The 18100-nt window shown below is 55.7% G+C and overlaps 2 protein-coding genes across 2 annotated transcripts; both read right to left on the reverse strand.

Moving 5' to 3' along the window:
* Positions 1-6119: 6119 nt before the first annotated feature.
* Positions 6120-6907, reverse strand: LOC127477973 (caltrin-like protein 2). The gene is made up of 3 exons (XM_051803084.1): positions 6840-6907; positions 6499-6657; positions 6120-6305 (listed from the first exon to the last, which is right to left on the reverse strand). The coding sequence occupies exons 1-3, from the start codon at positions 6901-6903 to the stop codon at positions 6301-6303; spliced, it is 228 nt and encodes a 75-aa protein (XP_051659044.1). The 5' UTR covers positions 6904-6907; the 3' UTR covers positions 6120-6300.
* A 4458-nt stretch (positions 6908-11365) lies between these two features.
* On the reverse strand, positions 11366-17235 carry MATN4 (matrilin 4). Its single transcript, XM_051803032.1, has 10 exons — positions 17163-17235; positions 15599-16168; positions 15143-15265; positions 14571-14693; positions 14347-14469; positions 14084-14206; positions 13226-13639; positions 12719-12871; positions 11846-11950; positions 11366-11670 (listed from the first exon to the last, which is right to left on the reverse strand). Exons 1-10 carry the CDS (start codon positions 17233-17235, stop codon positions 11612-11614), a joined length of 1866 nt encoding a protein of 621 aa, XP_051658992.1. The 3' UTR covers positions 11366-11611.
* Positions 17236-18100: the final 865 nt, after the last annotated feature.

Genomic DNA, 18100 nt, shown 5'->3' on the forward strand with positions numbered 1-18100 from the left:
CCCTTGGCAGTGGCTCAGCCCTGCCGTGGTTCAGGGTTGGTGACTCACTGCCAGCCCTGGGAAGGCTGCAGAGCCACGGCGGGGGGGAGCAGGGGTGTCTGACGGCTCCTCGGCCTCCTGATAGATATTCCTCTGCTGCTGCATGGAGAATCACTGCTGTGTCCATGTCAGAGCCCAGATTTGCAGGGCTGGCTGTGGATTTTTCCCTGAAGTACAGCCAGCCTGGCTGCTTGTCGCTGTATTTTTGTAGTTTTTAGGCTTTTTTCTAGGAATCTTTGAGGAAGCAGCGGAGGAGAAACCAAAGATGTGGGATGCAGGTGGATAAGAGCTCACTGGCTGAACCTGGATGGCAGGGAGGGGCATGGGCACTTTTTCCTGCATAATGCACACAGGATACCACATTTCATCATCTCCTTCCACCGCCTGCTGTGTTGAGGGCACTCTTTGTTCTTTCATGGATCCACAGAGTTCAGGGCTTGCCTTTTTAGGCAGATTCAAATAACAAGAGGAGACACAGCTACCTTCTTTCCAAAGTCTTGGAGCAGTGCAAGAAGCATTTGTGTCCCAGGAAGACACCTTTTGGTGGGCAGCCTGTGCTGGGATGCAACATGGGATCCAGGCAGAAGCCCCATTTGCCTGGGCCCTGGAAGGAGCCTCCCCATGACATGTCGGGAAAACATTTTTCTATTTTTAGAGACCATGGTGCACAGTGCCAGGGAGTCAGTACATGAGTCCCAAGCACTGGCCCAGCCCTGTGCTGGGCACCAGGGCTCACGTGGAAAGCAGTCGTGCATCTCAGGGTGTTCGTAGCAGCAGCCGCCTGCCCTGGGCTCATTAACGTGATCGAGTCACAGGAGCTCCTGAAGCAGAAAGGTATTTGGGCAAAGGCCTGCTACCTCTTTTGGCCCCTGCTGGGTCAGGCTTTGATCATGCTGGGGCCAGGGTCTTCCTCTGATTGCCACCATATCTCTGATTTGTGCCTTGAAGGCCCAAACCTTTCCGTCAGCCCGGCCGTGCAGGGACGCAACACGGCGGGTCTGCGGTGCCTCTGCCCAGCTCTCCCTGATTAATGTGAAACCCAGCCTCATGAATCATTCATGGAGCTTTATTTAGTATAATGATTTCTGACATCCAGTGCCTGGGAATAGCATTTTGGGACAGACCGTTTGCGACCAGCGAACTCCAGAAATAATGAGCTGACGTTTATCCCGTCGGAACAGGGAGCGTGCAGGAGGGGAGGGAGGGGGGCGAAGCAGCCGTGCCTCCTTCCCAGGGAATCACAGGTTGCTCTCTAATTAGCCAAACGTGTAAAAGCTAAATATTGACATCGTGTTGCGGTTCCCCGTGTCTTGCCATCACATTGCATGTTATTAACCTACATAGCGCCGGGGAAAGGAGCATCTGTGTGTGCCTTGGCACAGGCAGGGCTGAAGAGGCAGGAATTCCCCTGTGTAATGCTGCTGGTGGGACCTGAGGGAGCTGGGAATGGCTTCCCCTCCGCAGCTGGAGCTGGGGTGTGGCAGGAGCTCGCTGGGCTGTCCTACAGCATAAATAGCCCACCCTTCCCATCCACGCTTTGCTTTAGGGAGGTGTTGGGTTCAGCTGGGAGGGGCTCTCTGCAGGTCAATGGCTCCATTTGGGAGGGAGTGGACAGGTACCCTTGTGCCTGTGCTGGTGGATTTGGGGGTGTGGTGAGTTTATGGCCCTGAGTTGGGATTTGTGCCATAGGTTTGTGTGTGAGCAAGGGCTGGTGCCTATGGGAGATGCTTTACTCTCTACAAACTGCCTCCTGTGAGTCTCCAAGTGCTTTGCCAGCCTTTGCCAGAGCTGTTATTTGTGGAACATCCCAGTTGCTTGGCTGAATGCAGTCATCAGCCTCTCTGAGGGACTGCAGAGGGAGTGTCCCCCTGAGAGATGGGGTAACAGAGGGGGCAGGGGTGATGGAGCAGGGCTGCCCTGCCTGTGCCACTGCCAGTCTCCTGCTGAGCCCTCACATGTGCCTCCATGCAGCACGGCTTACTGCAGAGAGAAGAGGTTTCTGTCTCCTTTTCTCTCTTTCTGCATGGGGATGAGGACTGCTGGCATGCAGGGATCTTCCTCAGCTACAGGGTGCTTTTAGTGCCTCATTTTTTTTGCCTCCCTTTTGGCTCCCTGGCTCAGGGAAGTCCTGCCAGCATCTGACAGGCTTCCTGGGTGTGCAACTGTGTGTGGCTGCAGCAGAGAGCAGCCTGCTGAGGATTCCTGGTGGGATGAAGGGGGAATGGAGCCAAATGGCTCAGCACAGCTCTGCTGCCTCTTGGCTGTTGCAGGTCACGCAGAGCTGTCCTGTGCCAGACTGAAGGGCTTTGTCACAAGCAGCTTGTGAGGTTTGGCAGCACTTTAGGCAGGAGAGAAATCACAGTGGACTGCTCTGACATCCCTTAGCCGTGGTCCCATCCCCTGTCAGACCCCCCTGCTCTGGGGCTCCCCACCTCACAGAGGGCTGGGTGCACTGCGTGTCTGGGGCGATGTGCCAGAGCCAGGCAGAGGGGACAGCCTCCAGCCCGGCTCAAAGGCTTCCTGGTGGCAGACACAGCCTCCCTCCACTGTGCAATCTGAGGATGTGGCTCCCCCTCTGCCCTCCCAGCTTGGTAGGGGCTAGTGTTGTGTGTTGCCCATCACTGAGGAGGGTGGGAGGGCACTGGGAATGGTTAGTGGTGCATCCTGGCCAAAGAAGCCAAGGAAAAAGGCACCCCTGTGTCTTCAGAAAGAAAATGCTGGAGGGCATCAGCTGGCACGAGACAGCTCTGGCCCTGACCACCCTCTCCCTGCCACTGGAGGGTGTCTTGGTCCAGGTGAGGAGCTGAGTTTACATGAATCATCCCTCAGAAGAAAGCACAGAGTGAATTCATACATCTGTTGACCTTCAGCAGTGTGAGAATGGTTTATTTTTCTGCAGCAGTGTATATTTATTTATTTTATGGGAAGCAGAATGGTATTGACTCTTCTTCCCACCTGGAATACTGCTGCTCCTCAGCAGGAATGATGAGAGCTGTGCATAGCACCTGACCATGGGCAGAGCCACTGCTGAGTGGATTCCCTCAGCCCAGGGAATTTTCCCCTCTGGAACTGATGTGATTGCTGCATCCTACTGGGACTTCAGCTTTCCACTCCTGGGCTAGGCTAGCTAAATAACCCTCCCTTTTCAAAGGTTGTCAAAGCTGTAGTAATTCTTATTAGGCTGTTTTAAATCATCTCTTGAAAAGGTCTCACATCACTCTTGTTCACCAAACTGTTCTGTATTCAGGCCCCAACCACCCAGTCTCCTGAGCCAGAGCATAACATATGCAGGGAGAGGCTCCAAGAAAATACTAAAGATGTTCTGCTTTGCTCTGGGTAAGACCTGACTTTTCCCTCCTCTGCCCTGTCTACATTTCAGAGTGAAACAAAGGACACTGTGTGGAATGAGGCTGCCCCTGTGATCCCAGTGAGGATCATTAGCTGAACCCTTACACAGCACCAGCTCCTCTCTGTTCTCTGCTGATGGATCCCTGGTGAGACACTCTGGATTCCACCCCCTGGGATGGTGGTGAGTGCTGGATGTTCCCTTTGGGAATTGTCCAAGAGTGACTGGCCCCAAACCCCCTGTTTTGGGGGAAGGTGGAATAAGCCAGACCTGCCACATGCCAAAGGAGCTGCCGGCTCCCTGCCCTGTGGTGGTGCTGCTGCTGTGATGTGCCACCATGGATGTTTCTAACTCAAAGCTGGGGCCTTGAGCACAGCCTTTGACAACATTCCCAGCACCAGACCTGGTGGGCTTGTCCCAGGAGAGGATCTCACAGCAGTGAGTCCTGAGCTGTGGTAAGCCCCCAGGCAGAGAAGGGGAACCTCTCCATCTCCAGGCTGCTCTAGCCTGGGGGGAGCAGGTAGTGTGGGAAGAACCAGCATGGAAGCACCTCTCTGGCACAGGACTTCCTGCTTTTCCTGCTGTCTTGCTGACACTACGTAGGACACAGAGGGAAATTCCCTTCCTCCCCAGAGACCTGAATCCAGAGGGTTCAGCCAATGCACACTGCCAGGAGCTTAGCACAAGCAGTGATTCTGACCTGTGCGTTTTGGTGCAGTGCCCAGCTCCTCCCAGGCAGGTGCTGTTGCATGGGGACATAGAGGTGAGTCTAATCCAGTGCTGGGTACAGCTGGAAATGCTGTGCACAGCAGGGGTAGGTGTGCCTGGGGAGAGCAGGGCAGAGGATTTGTTGATGCAGCTGCAAGTGGAGGTGCAGTTGGTGCATTGCCTCAGGGGTTTCTGACTTCTCCAAAACAGAAGGCAGCAGGACTGAGACAGACTAGATGTCCCCAGAGCATCCTCTGGACTCAAAGCCACCTACTCCTGCCTTCCTGGGCCATCAGCTGGGTGACAGGGGTGACATAGGCAAGGCTGACTCTGTCTCAGAGCAGGAAGGGGGACCTCTGCAGGCCATCACATGGAGATCTGGAGGCCCAGGTAGCAGTTTTTGGGAGGATGAGCCCCTCCTGCCTTGCCCTTGTCTCTGCAGAGGAGCTGCTGCCCCGGGCACGGCATCCCTCGGGCCAGCTGGGAGGCACCCCATGCCTGGAGCTCTGTGCTTAATCAAACCAATTAGCAATTTAATCTTGTTAACAAACCAAGATAATTGCAGCATTATCAAATTAGCCAGCTGCATGGAAATGCCTGCTTAATAGCTGATAATAGCTGGTCCTGATGGGGGAGGAGGGCTGTGATCTGTGACTAATGACCGCGGGAGGTGTAATCAGGCTGCTCCGCCGCGGCTGCCAGCCCCATCCTGCCTGTGGGGATGGCTGGGAGAGCGCTGGGGTTCTGCCCCTCTCACCCCACGGCTTGTGTGGCACAGCACTCCCCACGCAGAGGGCTGGGCTGGTGTCAGGAGTAGTTTTCCCCTGGAAGGACACTGCACTGGAAAAAAGCAATGTCTGAATTTACACTGAATTTCATAGAATCAGCTGGGTTGGAAGGGACCTTCGAGATCATCAAGTCCAACCCTTGATCCACGACCGCTGTGGTTACTATTATTTGGCTGATGAGCTCCCAGCTCTTGTTCTGCCTGTCCCTGTCGGATCACTTGGCATTTCCAGCCTTCCTAACACTGCAGGAGCTCTCCAGTTATCTCTGCCCTCCTGTGGCCAGGCTAAGCAGAGAGGTGGTTTTTCACCATAGGACTTTTTCCTTCTCAATCACTGAATAATTTCTGAGTCTTTGTCTCCCTCCCATTCCTCCATGGGGGGGACCATAGAAGGACTCACTCCAGCAGATGCTCTTCCCAGTTTTGGCCAGGGAGCTTCCAGTGTCTGCCTTGGGCCACGCTAGGGGTCAGTCCCAGAGCCAGAGGCTCCATCCTGCTGTGTTTGGGTAGTTTAAATATATGGCCAGTTGCTGCTGCTCTCCAGATTGGCTGGCTCGTGCCTGGCAGGCAGTGGGGATCATTATCCGAGCCCTTACACAGCACCAGCTCCTCTCTGTTCTCTGCAGTGTGTGCAGACAGACCAGGCTCATCTCCCAGTCTGGGCTGGGTCTGCTTCTTGAGAATGGGACATGCAAGCCTGGCATCAGCCGTGGGCTGGGGAGGGCTGGCAGGCACTGTCTGGGCACCAGCACAGGGTGGGTGATGCTCTGCCCCTGCAGCACATGGTGTAAGTGCCTGGCTCTGCTATTACACTGGGCAGAGGCTGGCGGGTCCCTCAGGCTGCACATGCTCGCTCTTGATGATATTTCTTGGCATTTCCTGAATTTTTGTCCCTGGCACTCAGCTGTACAAAAATTACAAGAACCCCTTGGAGCCGTGATTTTATTGTCCTGGCTTGAGGCTTTCCCAGGCAAGTTTCCTCAGCTGAGTTTTCCCCACCAGCTCAGGTCCAGTGAGGGGTTCAGCACCACTTGGGCCTGTGTGCCCCTGGATGGATTTTCTCCTTGAAGCCAGCCCCTAACCACACTGCTGGTGTGTAGCCAGAATGTTTTTGTTCTCTTCCACAGGCAGAAATTCTGGGGTGAAACCAGCAGTGCGGCTGTGTGCCAGGACGGGCCCAGAGAGGGGCAGGAGGAGGTGGGGAAAGGAATCACACACCACAAGCACCCCTTAGACAAGCCTCTTTTATTTGCTAAAATGGCAGTGGAGAAGCAGAGGGAGAGGGCAAGCAGGTGGCACATGGCACTGCACAGGAGCTGTCATGGAGTGATCTTGGGGCCGAGGTGGTCTGAGCATGGGCTGGGGCCAGAGGTGGCATGGGGATGCTGAGATGGCCCTCGGTCTGTCCTGGGAGCCGAGCTCACACTGGTGAAAGGGAGGGAAAGAAGTTTGGGTCTGGTGTTCAGAGTAACCTCAGCCCACATGTTTGCCCACCAGCCACCCCCCATCCTGACAGTGGAGGGCTCTGGCAGGGGGAAACAGCTCCCTGCCCACCGTCATCACACCCCCTTTGCTGCCCGGGAGGGGGGCACAGGCGGGGGGGCTCCCGAGCTCCTACCGTGGATGGGGCCTCTGCTGGGCTTCCGAATGCATTTCCTCCCGCAGTAGGTGGGGCAGCACTTCCTGAACACGGGGCAGTCCCAGTTGCTGTTGCACTGGTTCGGGGGGTTGTGCATCGCGCAGACGATGCGGACGGGTGGGCAGGACCAGGCGCTGCCTGCAAGAGGAGGGACTTGTTTGCTCCAGGGCAACTGCGGGACCCTGGGGAGATGCTGCCCAGCAAACACCCCTCTGCTCTCCTCTCCTCTTCCTTTCCCTCCCACAGGATCCTTGTAAACATGACTCCTTCCCAACCTGTGAGCTTTTCCTCCCTGTACCTTACCCTGGGATGTCCCGTACCTGTTGGCAGTTCTGCCCAGAGGATGAGCATCCCCACCAGGACAAGGGTGGCCACCGACCTCATGCTGCCCTGTGTGAGGTGTGAGTGTGAGAGGTGTGAGTGTGGGAGGTGTGAGTGTGAGAGGTGTGGCACACGGACATTTAAACCCTTCGGGAGGATGGGGGTGGTGAACAGGATGTTTGTACCTTTTTTCCTCTGTCTATTGCGTTGTGTCTTCTGGAAGCCTTTTGCACAAGACACAGAGGGTATTGTTCAATTGCTCAAAAAAACGTTATTCCATTGCACAACTGTCCCCTGCAACCACACCTGGGGTGAGGGTCAAGCCAAGGGAAGATGGTCCAAGGCATCATTCCCCCGGCAGGCTGGAGGCAGTAAAGCTGCTTTCTTCTGGGCAAATACCCTTCTGCAGGTATCCTTCAGGAGAAACCATTGTGGTGACCGTGCCATGTTCCCCTCTGGGGCTCTATGAAGTGGGTTTCCCCTCTCTACTTTGCTTGCATGTGGATCTGCAAACCAAACCTCACAGCACAATCCGGATCAGCATGAGGCTGCCTGTGCCTTCCCAGGAATGATCCTTCAAGTTTTTCCCAGAGGTAACTTGCCCCAGCCCCAAACCCTCCTGACTCCTGTCCCACTGCGGGTATAAGCTAATATGGGGAAAACAGCTTTGGCTTAGCCAAGAGTGAGTCTTTCTCAACCTCTTTGGGGGTCACCTGAACCCCAGTATCTTCTCTGGGTGGCTGCTGCCTTGTAGGAATCAGGTTGATGCTGGAAGAAAGCGACTGGCTTCGCTGGGGTAGGATAATCCACTCCTCACAGCCCTGTCATCAGCCATCATGGAACACAAGGACAGCTCAACTAAGCCCTAACTCTTGATGGCTGTAGGGAATGGGGACTGTATTCCTTGTCTGAATGGCAGAGGTCCCACCAGCATTCAGCCCTCCATCTCTTCCTCCCTTCCAAGGAATGCTACCCCCTGCTTCCCCGGCCTCCAGGCAAATCCGTTTTCTTTAACTGCCCTTGGGCAATGGGAAGTTGCTCCATTTCCCACCGGTGGGTCAACGGCCCCCTCACCTTGTGTAAGGGGTTCCTGGACCCTTTCTGTGGGACTTTTCGGGCTGGCAGGAAACCAAGCTGTGCCAGAAGCAGGCTTTGGGAATGTCCCTGTGGAGCCAAACACTCCACATTCCCACAAAGAGCAGGCTGGGGCAGCCCCTGATTTGTAACCAGGAAGGGTGAGGAGCAGCAAAAGCCCAATATCAGCCCTAGATGGTCTGTGCAGCCCCTGAGCCCCCCACCATTGCACTGACCCAGCCTCTGGAGCCACCACCTTCCAGCCAGGGCACAGTGGGCATCTTACTGCACTGCTTCCTTTTCAACCTTCCATTCTCAAGTCTTAATGGGCCACATTAACTTACTGGATATCTGTTAATTATTGTCCGATTTCCCTGTTAACTCTGTGGCTGCATTTAGCTCTTTGTAAAGTCATTTATTAAATAACCAGCAGAGGATATAGCCAACCCAAATAGACTTTCTGGGCTGTGCACCAACAATTTAGCACTTTTAATGAGAAATACAAGCATTGGATTAATTTTTAAGCAATCCTTTGGCACTCAGCTGCTGTTGGGGCTGGAGAGGACAATGCTGTGCTCCCATCTGGTGCCAGGATCTGGCTGAGGTGGGGCTTGGACCTATGCCTCCAAGGGAGGAGAAAAAACAAAGGAACAAGGCTTGGATTAAGCTGCAGAGAAGATGGAGGGGAAGAAATCCATCTGAAGCGTATTCAATAGTGCTTTATTCATAGCAGGGGGAATAGTCTGAACTCCTTCTGTTGTGAACTCCCACAGACTAACCAGGACCCAGGCATTTCTGGGCACAGGATTGCCTGCAGGCCCCGTGCAGCACCCATGGCCCCAGGGTCCCTCAGAGCAGTCCCCGTTCCATATGGCTCATGCTCTTCTACATGAAAACCACTCTCTGAGCCTCCTCCCGAGGCAGCAAGACCTGAGCTGTGAGATGCCCAGAATGCTGTGGCAGATGCTGCATTTTCCCAGCCAGAGCAAGGCTCTCCAGTTTGTATTCCCTGGGGATGGAAGGGATGAGACCAGTAGCCCTGGGTCCCCCAGCCTTAGAAAGGTGCACTAAGTGCCCAAGGAACAGCTTGTGCCCTGCAAAGCAGCCCTTGTCCCCTACCAGGGGATGAAGTGCTTTCAGCCTGATGATGACTTCCATCCATCAATCCCCCCCTCCATCCAACCATACATTCCCCAGCTCATGGCTGAGGATGCTCTGCTCCCCTCCGGGCCGCCTCCAGCACCTCGGGGTGCCCGGGAGAAGGGGGTGCCCACAGCCCAGAGCACCCTCGTGAGCGCTGGTGTCTGGTGCCACCTAGTGAAGACACATTAATGAGGCAGGACCAGGTCCCAGATGGGATCCCACGGAACAGAGCCCGGCGGGATTTGCATCTCCTAATACCAAGAGTGTGCAAAGAAAATTAAAGCAGAGTGTGACCTCTGCCAGTGGGGCTCCATCTCTTCCTCCACATCCTCTTCCAGATCTATCTCCATCGTTTCCTCACTATCCAATACACTATCAATTTCCGTCTCTTCTTCCCTGTCTCGGCAGCCCATGTCAGGGGGCACAGTCTCAGAATGGGGTCCCTGTCCCACACCACTCCCACAGAGCTCCAACCCACCTCCATGGGGGGTGCCCACCTCCATGGAACAGCACTGTACCTTCATCAGGACAAGAGGGAGCATCCTGCTGGGATGGATGACAAGATCCACACAGCAGCTACTGTTCCGGACTGATGGGTATTGGAGGGAGCAGGTGAGGACAGTCTGCTGGGAGCAGGATGAAGGGTGGCCTCTGAGTCGGGTGAAGGGTGGTCAGGGCAGAGGGTGCACTGGGAGCTCCAGAAAGGTGCAATGGTAGCAGGGCTGCTTTGTGCTCGTCGCTGGGTGCTGGCCATTCCACATGGAACACGGACACAACTCCGGGAGCTGTCACAGGAGTTGTGGGGCCGCTCCACAGTGGGGGATGGGAATCATGGAATGATGGAATCCTTGAATGGTTTGTCTTGGAAGGGACCCTGAAGATCATCTCATTCTAACCTGAACAACCTTCCATCACACCAGGTTGCTCAGGGCTCTGTCCAACCGGCCCTTCAATGTTCCCAGGGATGGAGCCTCTCAAGCACTGCCTGTGCCAGTCCCCTCCACCCTCACTGGAAGAAAACATCTTCCTTGGGTCGAACCTAAATCGACCTCCTTCAGTGCAAAGCAACCCCCCCTTGGTGGTCCTGAACACTCTGTCCCAGATTTCCTCTGGGTCCCTTCAGCTCCTGCCCAGCCACACTGAGGCCTCCCTGGGACCTTCTCTTCTCCCAGCTCAGCAACCCCAACTCTCTCAGCCTTTCCTCAGGGCACAGGGGCTCCAGCCCTCAGAGCACCTTTGAGGCCTCCTCTGGACTCTCTCCAGCAGGTCCATGTCCTTCCTGTGCTGAGGACTCAGTGCTGGGGGCTGGGATGAGCCCTGGAGGGGCTGCAGCTTCATGGAGAACCGTGGGGAATGTTGTGTTATCCCTCCAGAGGAAGGAAACACTTTTGTGCTTAGACAAAGGAATGAAGATGGTGCTGGTTCTTTGTAGAGTGTGCAGGGACATGTCAGGAGCAGGTCCTGTCTGTCCCTTGTCCCAGCACACACCCCAGAATGGCTCCATGGGGCGCCTGGGCCAGGCCGTGGGTCCATCCCCCAGTTCACCTTGGAGATCCCTGTGTTCCAACGAGCACAGGCTCCAAAGCAAACCCCGGCAGTGGGGACACAGCATCCATGTCATGCTGGCTCCCTCCAGCTGAGGCTGGGCCGGGGTTGTCCACAGAGCAAAGATTTCCCCAAAGGACTTGTGGAGCCCGAGCACAGGGGAACTTCCAAAAGCCAGAGGCCCCTGTCCTGATGCAGAGATACCTCTGGGACTCTGAAGCCCTGCTGAAAGGAGAGGCACGTGACATACAAATCTTCAGGGGGTTTATTGTCAGGATAGAAATTCCTTTATAGAAAAGATGAGTTTCAAAATAGCACTACTCTGCTCTCAAAATTAAATATACATAGATATATACACACACATACATATTGATAGAATAATTACCATTTTGCTATGTGATTATAAAACCAAACAAGATAATACCGATTCCCAAATAATTCTGCCAAACTAGGGCCAAGGGATCTGACAATTCCTGCCACCTGCTTTCCCATGGGAGCCCACCTTGGCACCATGGCAGGAGCTGGACAGGCATTCCTGGCCCTGCCCGTGCCACCCAGCTCTTCTTGCCCCACCACTTGGCAGCAGATGCTGAGACAAGAGAAACTCTCAGGGTGACACCACTGTAGGATTTTTCTCTTGCAAAGTAGCTTGCCAGGCTCCAAAGGGGCTGTGCAGGGCTGGCTCATCCTAGTTGCTCTGTGGAAAGGCCAGGTGTCACATCTGTCCAAAGACCTGTCTGGCCACATGGTCATCTCCCCTCATCCCACACCTTCCAGCTGGGAGAAACGAGGCAACAGCGATGGGTGAAACCCCTTGGCTTCACAGCAGAGGTTTTGATCAAGTTCCTTTTTGGTGTTCTTAGGATTTTTTTTTAAATACAATCCACATCCCCCCAGGGATTTTGAGATATAAGAACGAACACTGATGCTTTACCATAACCTAGCAATAATAATGTCATGTAGCTACTGTACATCCCTGTGCCCCGAGTGCTGCAGCCCTCTACCAGGATCACTTCTTGTTGGCAATCTGCTTTTCCAAGTCTTCAAGTCTGGCTGTCATCTGAGCAAGTGAGCGTGCTAAGGAAACAGCATGAGCTGGACTGTGTGGGGGCAAAGAGCTTTTTCCCTTTGAAGAAGCCTAAAATTCTTCTCACCCCCCTTAACTTTCCCTCCCTTCCCTGTGTGAGCTCTGTTTCCAGCTGCCCTACACCCAAGCAAGCCCAGGTTTCACCATAAAGGATATTTTTCTCCGTCAGGCTCTGCAGGATGGCCACGGTGTTCGTCTGGAACTGCACCAGTGCCTCGCACTCACACGGGCTGCGGATCTCTGTCTCCCCTTTGCCTTCCTCTGGGATGTGGGGGTTTGGCTGCAGTCAGAGCCACAGCCCCACACTGCCCCCACGGCCCTCCCTTGTTGCTGTACAACTCCCTTGTCCCTACAGCCACCCACCAGGACTGGATCTGAGCCTCATGGCCCTTCCCACTGTTTTGCCTTTTTTTTTCAGCCTCTCTCTTTTTACCAGGCTGCATCCCTGCTAGCCCAGCAAGTCCTTTTCCAGGCATCCCATCTGGCATCTTGCAGAGCTGTCACACACGTGGTCATAGTGTGCCAGGGACAGCCAGCACTGAGCTTTACTTTGCCTTCAGGTTGGGGTGGCAGGTGGCATCTTGACTCCACATCTGCAGCCCCAGCCTTTCCCACGGCAGGAGGACCTTCACAGAAACCCACTGTGGTCCTTGTGCACCCAGCAGCAGAAGCACAGGTCTGGACAAGGCTACCTTTGGAGCTGGGGCAGGGTGCCATCCCAACTTCTGCCCATGCAACAGCATGGGGGTGGCTGCTCACATTAACACTTTTGTATTAACCCCCCCATTTTTTAATTAATCCCCCCAGCTCCATCTTTTCTTCTCCCAAAACCCTCCTTGAGACCCACCTCTATACTCACAAGAGCCTGGTGAGATCCAGAGACAACCTAGGCTCACACCAGCCCAGCTCAGCCTTGGGGTATTTGACACGGAGTGACAGACACACAAACCACCCCAACTGGCTCTCTGGGCACAAGAGGGCCCCCCCTGGCTTGGGGCCGAGTCTCCTGGCGTGTCCAGGAGCACCCACCTGGGCAGATGTTCAGAGAGAAGTTCTCCACAAGGTGGGTCATAGTGGTGAAGTCCGCTGAGTAGGAGAAGTGCTGCTCCACCGGCTCGGAGGCGATCGCTCTCAGCTCCTCTTCCACGGCCTTTCCGACGCCCACAGCAAACATGACGATCCCTGCGTGGCAAGGATGGATCCTGAGCACTGTGCTGGCCACCCCACAGCAAGCAGCCCCGAGCCCAGAGAGGGCAAAGCCGAGGATGCAGGATTTTCTCTGGGCTTCCCAAACACACAGCAGGAATTCAGGAAGGATGGGCAGGAGCAAGGCAGCACTGTGGTGATGCAGGCTGCTGCATGAAGGACGCTGCTCAGAGCACCCTGCAACCACAGCAGAGCACGTCTGCCCCTGCCAACCCAGGGGATGCAGCCCCCCAAGGCTGGATGCTGCAGCCTCTCCCCCAGAGCCACCCTGAGGAACCATCCCAGGATGCCCAAAGCACGGTGACCTGGGGTTCCCCAGACCCCCCACACCTGACTCCTTTGCTCTCCTGGCCCATTCGGAGATGTCGTCCTGGGAGCGTCCATCTGTGAAGACGAGCCCAATTCTGGGGATGTTGTGGGAGAGAGGCCTGGCACCTTCCAGCTCAGAGAAGCTGTGCTCCACCATGTGCTTGAGGGCAAGGCCTGTCATGGTGCCTTTCTCCATGTACTCCACATCCATCACCGCCTTCTTGATCTCATCCGCGCTGTGGTACTTGTTGAGGGGGAACTCGGTGCGGACGCGGCTGGAGTACTGCACCAGTCCCACCCGTGTGCCGTGGGGGGACACGTCCAGCAGGTCCACGATGCGGTTCACAAACTGCTTCACCAGCTCAAAGTTCTGGGGACGGACACTCTTGGAGCCATCGATCACCATCACCAGGTCAACGTGCCCAGCTCCACACTCTGCAAGCACGGGGGGAGATGAGAGGGGACCAGCCTGGCCATGGGCACTGACAGAGTGAAGGTGCCCAGGGCTGGGGCAGAGTTTCTGGGCTTCGGGACACTGTGGGGAGCCCCTGGAACTGCAGCTGGGAAGTGAGGCAAAGCATGCGCAGAGGATTCAGCCCAAAAACCTCCACTGGCACCCCAACACCCTGTGAAAGTCTTTCCTAGGTCTCTCTTTCCCTGAACCTTTCCTCAAAGTTGTGCATCTTCTGGGCCATGTCTCTGAGGAGACAAGCATCCATCCCTGCAGCACCAGGGTGCTCCCCCAGGCACAGCTAGCTCTCCATCCTCTTCCAAACTAGCTCAAAGTCCCACTTAGAGTCCCCCTGCCCAGTTTCAGGTGAGCCCTCCCCAGGAGAGCCCAGACAAGGAGAATGCCAAGAGCCATGTCCCAGTACTCACTGCTGCATGTCTTCCCATCAGCCTGGAGCTGCTGGCCCTCAGGGCACATGCAGTGGTAGGAGCCCTCCGTGCTCACACACTTGAACTCGCAGCCGTGATCCACCCCGTTGCAGAGGTCAGTGGCTGGAAGACAAGCCAAGGGCAGGGGATTGTCCCCGTTCAGGTGGAGTGGTCTAGGAACAGCCCTTCCCCTGGGGACAGGGCAGGACATAAAGGCATCTGCCATATGCACAGCCTGTGCCGTGTGCCACGGTGGGACCTACCCCTGCAGGACCTGCCGTCGGGCTGCAGCGTGTACCCGCTGCGGCAGCGGCAGTAGTGCCCGCTGGGAATGCTCACACACTCGTGCTGGCAGCTGTGGTTCCCGAAGCTGCAGTAATCGATCACTGGTGAGAGAAGGAGAAGTGAGGGCAGAAAGGGAAAGACAAGAGGAGAGGGAGAATGAGGAGCAAAGGAAGAAGGGACAGGGAGGGAGACCATCACTTACTAATGCAGCTCCTCTTGTTCTGACCAAGGTAGTAACCTGGCCGGCAGCGGCACGAGTACGACCCCCGAGTGCTGACACAGTGGTGCTGACAGCCGTGTCTCCCATCTGCACAGGCATCAATGGCTGCAGGGGAACAGGACACCCATCACCTTCCTGTCCCGGCCTCCCTGGGACCGCTCCAGGACTTCAGAGCAGCTCCCAGCACCGTGAGACAAGAAGGAAAAGTCCTGGTGTGGTGACCAGGCCGACTAACATGGCTTTGAAGTAAAATACAGGGAAAAAACACTGCGCTCTTCAGTGCTGGGATGTGCATCCTCTGATACACACTGCCCAGACCCCCTCAGATGACAGGCCATATGAACCCCAAGTGTTCCATCCCAGAGGTGTGGCCGGGATTTGGCAACACTGAATGTCTGCAGTCATTACAGACCTGGGAAGCAGAGGGCCCAGTGAAGAGAGCACCCAGGCTGCTGCTGGCCTTGCTGGGTCCTCTGCTGTGTCCCAGCTTCCCTCCATGGGACCCATAACTACAGGCTCCCTATGAGAGTTTGGATAATAAAAAGAGTTTTTACGGGAACAGGTCTTTCCATCCACGTTGAGCCTGTAGCCGGGGTTGCACTCGCAGTAGAAGGAGCCAGGGGTGCTGACACAGCTATGCTGGCAGCCGTGCTCCTGCTCCACACACATGTCCACTCCTGCAAGACAGAACGGGCATCAGAGTGGCCCACGGGCACACCGGACACCCAGCTTTGGAATATGCCCTGTCCGTGCAGCAGAAGCCACTGGGACGACCCACACAGCCCCAGCCCTGCCAGTCCCAGTGCTCAGCCACTGATTTCCAGTGTACAGACATGGACACTGAGCAGTGCCCTGTCCCAGGATCTCACTGGGGAGGTTGCTTCCCCATCCACACCGCTCCTAGCAGGGGCAGCCACCCCAAACACCCCTCTGAAGGACATCTTCTATCCCTGGTGAGGAGCAGACACCAGGGCCACCCTTGCAACTCCACAGCAGCATCCCTCGCTCACCGCAAAGCTTGTCCTGGAACTGCTTCCCAAACTGCTGGATGAGCTCAAAGGACTCCACCAGGAAGACGTGCTCCTCCAGAGGCGGCGAGGCCATGGCCCGCAGCGAGTTCATGTCTGCCCGCTGGATGCCCACGGCGTAGATCTCAATGCCAGCATTCCGGGCCTGGGTGGCCACCTCGGTGACACGGTCCTGGGGCCGCCCGTCCGTCACGATGATGGCGATGCGGGGGATCTTCTTGTGCGGAGGGCGCGCGCCCTCCTGCGCGGTGAAGGCCACGTTCATGACGTACTGGATGGCCAGCCCCGTCATGGTGCCCTGGGCCAGCGGGATGATGCTGTTGATGGCCCTCTCCATCTCCGCCCGCGTGAAGAAGGTCTTGAGGGAGAAGATGTTCTGCACCTGGCTGGAGTACTGGATCACCCCCACCCGCGTGGCGTTGGGGCCCACGTCCAGGTTGCCGATGATGTCAATCATGAAGCGCCGCATGGTCTCGAACTCGAAGGGGCGCACGCTGCGGGAGCTGTCGATCACAAACACGATGTCCAGGGGACCCGTCCTGCACTTCAGGGCTGGAGGGGGGCAAAGAGACGGTTCAGCCTCGTGGCTGTCTGCGGGGAGCAGGTCTGGGAGCAGAGCCATCCTTGCTGGGTGGCTGGAGGGGTGCTCAGTCAGAGATGGAGAGAGTGGGTCTGGGTAGCCCCCACAAACCAGCACCTTCCCACTGCCCAGTAAAGTCACGGAAGATGCTGGTAGTGTGGGAGCAGGGCCAACAGGCTGGGGAGACATGCCTGACTGTGGGTTGTTGTGGTTGTGTTTTTTTTCAGGGCAGAAAATGAGACAGAGTAGAGCAAAGCTAAGGGCATGCACAGTGTGGAGATCAAGCCAAAGAGACTCTCTTGGACACAAGGATGATACTTCCAGTGAAAATTGGGAGATTGTTCAGCAAGTGAAATGCCAATGAATATATTTTGCTTGGCTTGTGTGCACCCAAGCCTGGGAGAATTTGGCCCTAATGGTAAGCAAACAGTTTGAGTCCCCTTGGGATGATGCCCAGACCTAGGCTATCATCTCAACTGCTCCAAAGGTCTCTGAGACATACCTACTCCTTTCTCTATTTGGATCCTTCACTGGTTTTAAACTGAGATTGATTTAGATCCCTTTGCCCTGAAAGGAGACAGACTGCTATCCCTGGGTTTGCTTTGTGTCCCCCCACCCTGGAAACTCATGCAAGGAGGGGGTTCCCCCTCATGCCTGCATGTCCTGCCAAGGTCACAGCCCATGGGGAGGAGGGTCACAAGCCCTGAGCTGGGCTGTGTCAAAGCTGGGGATATGCCCAGAGCAAGTGGCACCAGACCCACCATTCTGGGGCCAGGCTGAGGCTCCCACCCCCCATGGCAGCACTGGCAAGTTTGGGCCTCACATCTGGGGGGATCTCCATCCTCCTGGGGATGCCTCCAAAGAAGAGGCATCATGTCCCCCCACCTCACACAGCAAGCTGTCATCCGAGGGCTCCACTACCCTAATACTCTCAGTTCTTTCTCCTCCCCACCATCTGGGGCTCACCTGCAGGTTTTGGTCTGGCTTCCAGTGTCGTCAGGAGAAGCAGGAGGAGAGGAGCAACAGGCAGGAGCTTCATCATGGCTCTGCAAGCCCACACAGTTCCAGGCCTGGAAGGATGTGCTGCAGGGAGAAGACAATGTGGAATCAGTGCAGAGGGTGGGCTGGGCCACAGGGTGACATCCACCTTCAGTGGGTGTCCCCAGGAGGTGCCAAAAACCCTAAGCAGCAGTTTTGACAGATCCATCCCCAAACTTCTCTGAAACCACGTGAGATCTTTCCCATTCAAGGACTGGCAGTCTCAGCACAGCTCAGTTTCATTACAGCAGCACTGCTCTGCCAAAGGGTCTGATTTTCTGCTCTGGGTGGAGCTGGCCATTGGACAAGCCTTATTTTCACTTGCAAACCAGGCAGATGGAATGTTCATCCAAATGCTTTTTCCCCGACTGTGCAGCTGCTCTCCACAGCCATTGGAGAGTGGGAAAGCTGCACCCAGGGATACAGAGCACCAGCCCTCCTGACACTCCCACACGGGAATAGAAGCCCCCAGATGAAACACCAGCACAGATAAAACCTGCTCAGAAATCTCTCAAAGTCACTGGCAAACATCATTTTTCCACCAAGTTCCATAATTTATTCTCTGCCTGTTTCCAAACTCCCTTTGGAGAGCAGAAGCCTCTGCAGGCAGAGGGTGTAAGGGTGCCTGCGCAGGTGGGCTTGCACCCGTTCCTGAGGGAAGGTGCTGGGTGAAGCACTGCTGCTCTCCCTCACATCACCTCAGGGTGCCCACCACTCTGTCACCAGTGCTCTGCAGCTCTCCCTGTCCTGCTGGCTTTTCAAGGGATGCTCTGCATCATGACAGTTTTTTTCATGCCTTTAAGGTGGGATCACTGGAGGAAAAGATATTTAAACTGGTTACCCGAAACCTCAGCTTGTCACTTCTC

Source organism: Manacus candei, unplaced genomic scaffold, assembly GCF_025592945.1.
Source record: "Manacus candei isolate 608988 ecotype Guabito, Panama unplaced genomic scaffold, ASM2559294v1 h1tg000057l, whole genome shotgun sequence".
Taxonomy (NCBI): domain Eukaryota; kingdom Metazoa; phylum Chordata; class Aves; order Passeriformes; family Pipridae; genus Manacus; species Manacus candei.

What these genes read in the sequence shown, in the direction of transcription:
- LOC127477973 (XM_051803084.1), bottom strand. Translation starts at nt 6,903, where the DNA reads ATGAGGTCGGTGGCCACCCTTGTCCTGGTGGGGATGCTCATCCTCTGG. An exon ending in CTGGGCAGAACTGCCAACAG is followed by an intron (nt 6,658 to 6,839) that starts GTACGGGACATC and finishes CTCCTCTTGCAG; the next exon opens with GCAGCGCCTGGTCCTGCCCA.
- MATN4 (XM_051803032.1), bottom strand. Translation starts at nt 17,235, where the DNA reads ATGAAGCTCCTGCCTGTTGCTCCTCTCCTCCTGCTTCTCCTGACGACA. An exon ending in GGATGGAAAGACCTGTTCCC is followed by an intron (nt 14,694 to 15,142) that starts GTAAAAACTCTT and finishes GTTCCCCTGCAG; the next exon opens with CCATTGATGCCTGTGCAGAT. An exon ending in CGACGGCAGGTCCTGCAGGG is followed by an intron (nt 14,207 to 14,346) that starts GTAGGTCCCACC and finishes CTTGTCTTCCAG; the next exon opens with CCACTGACCTCTGCAACGGG.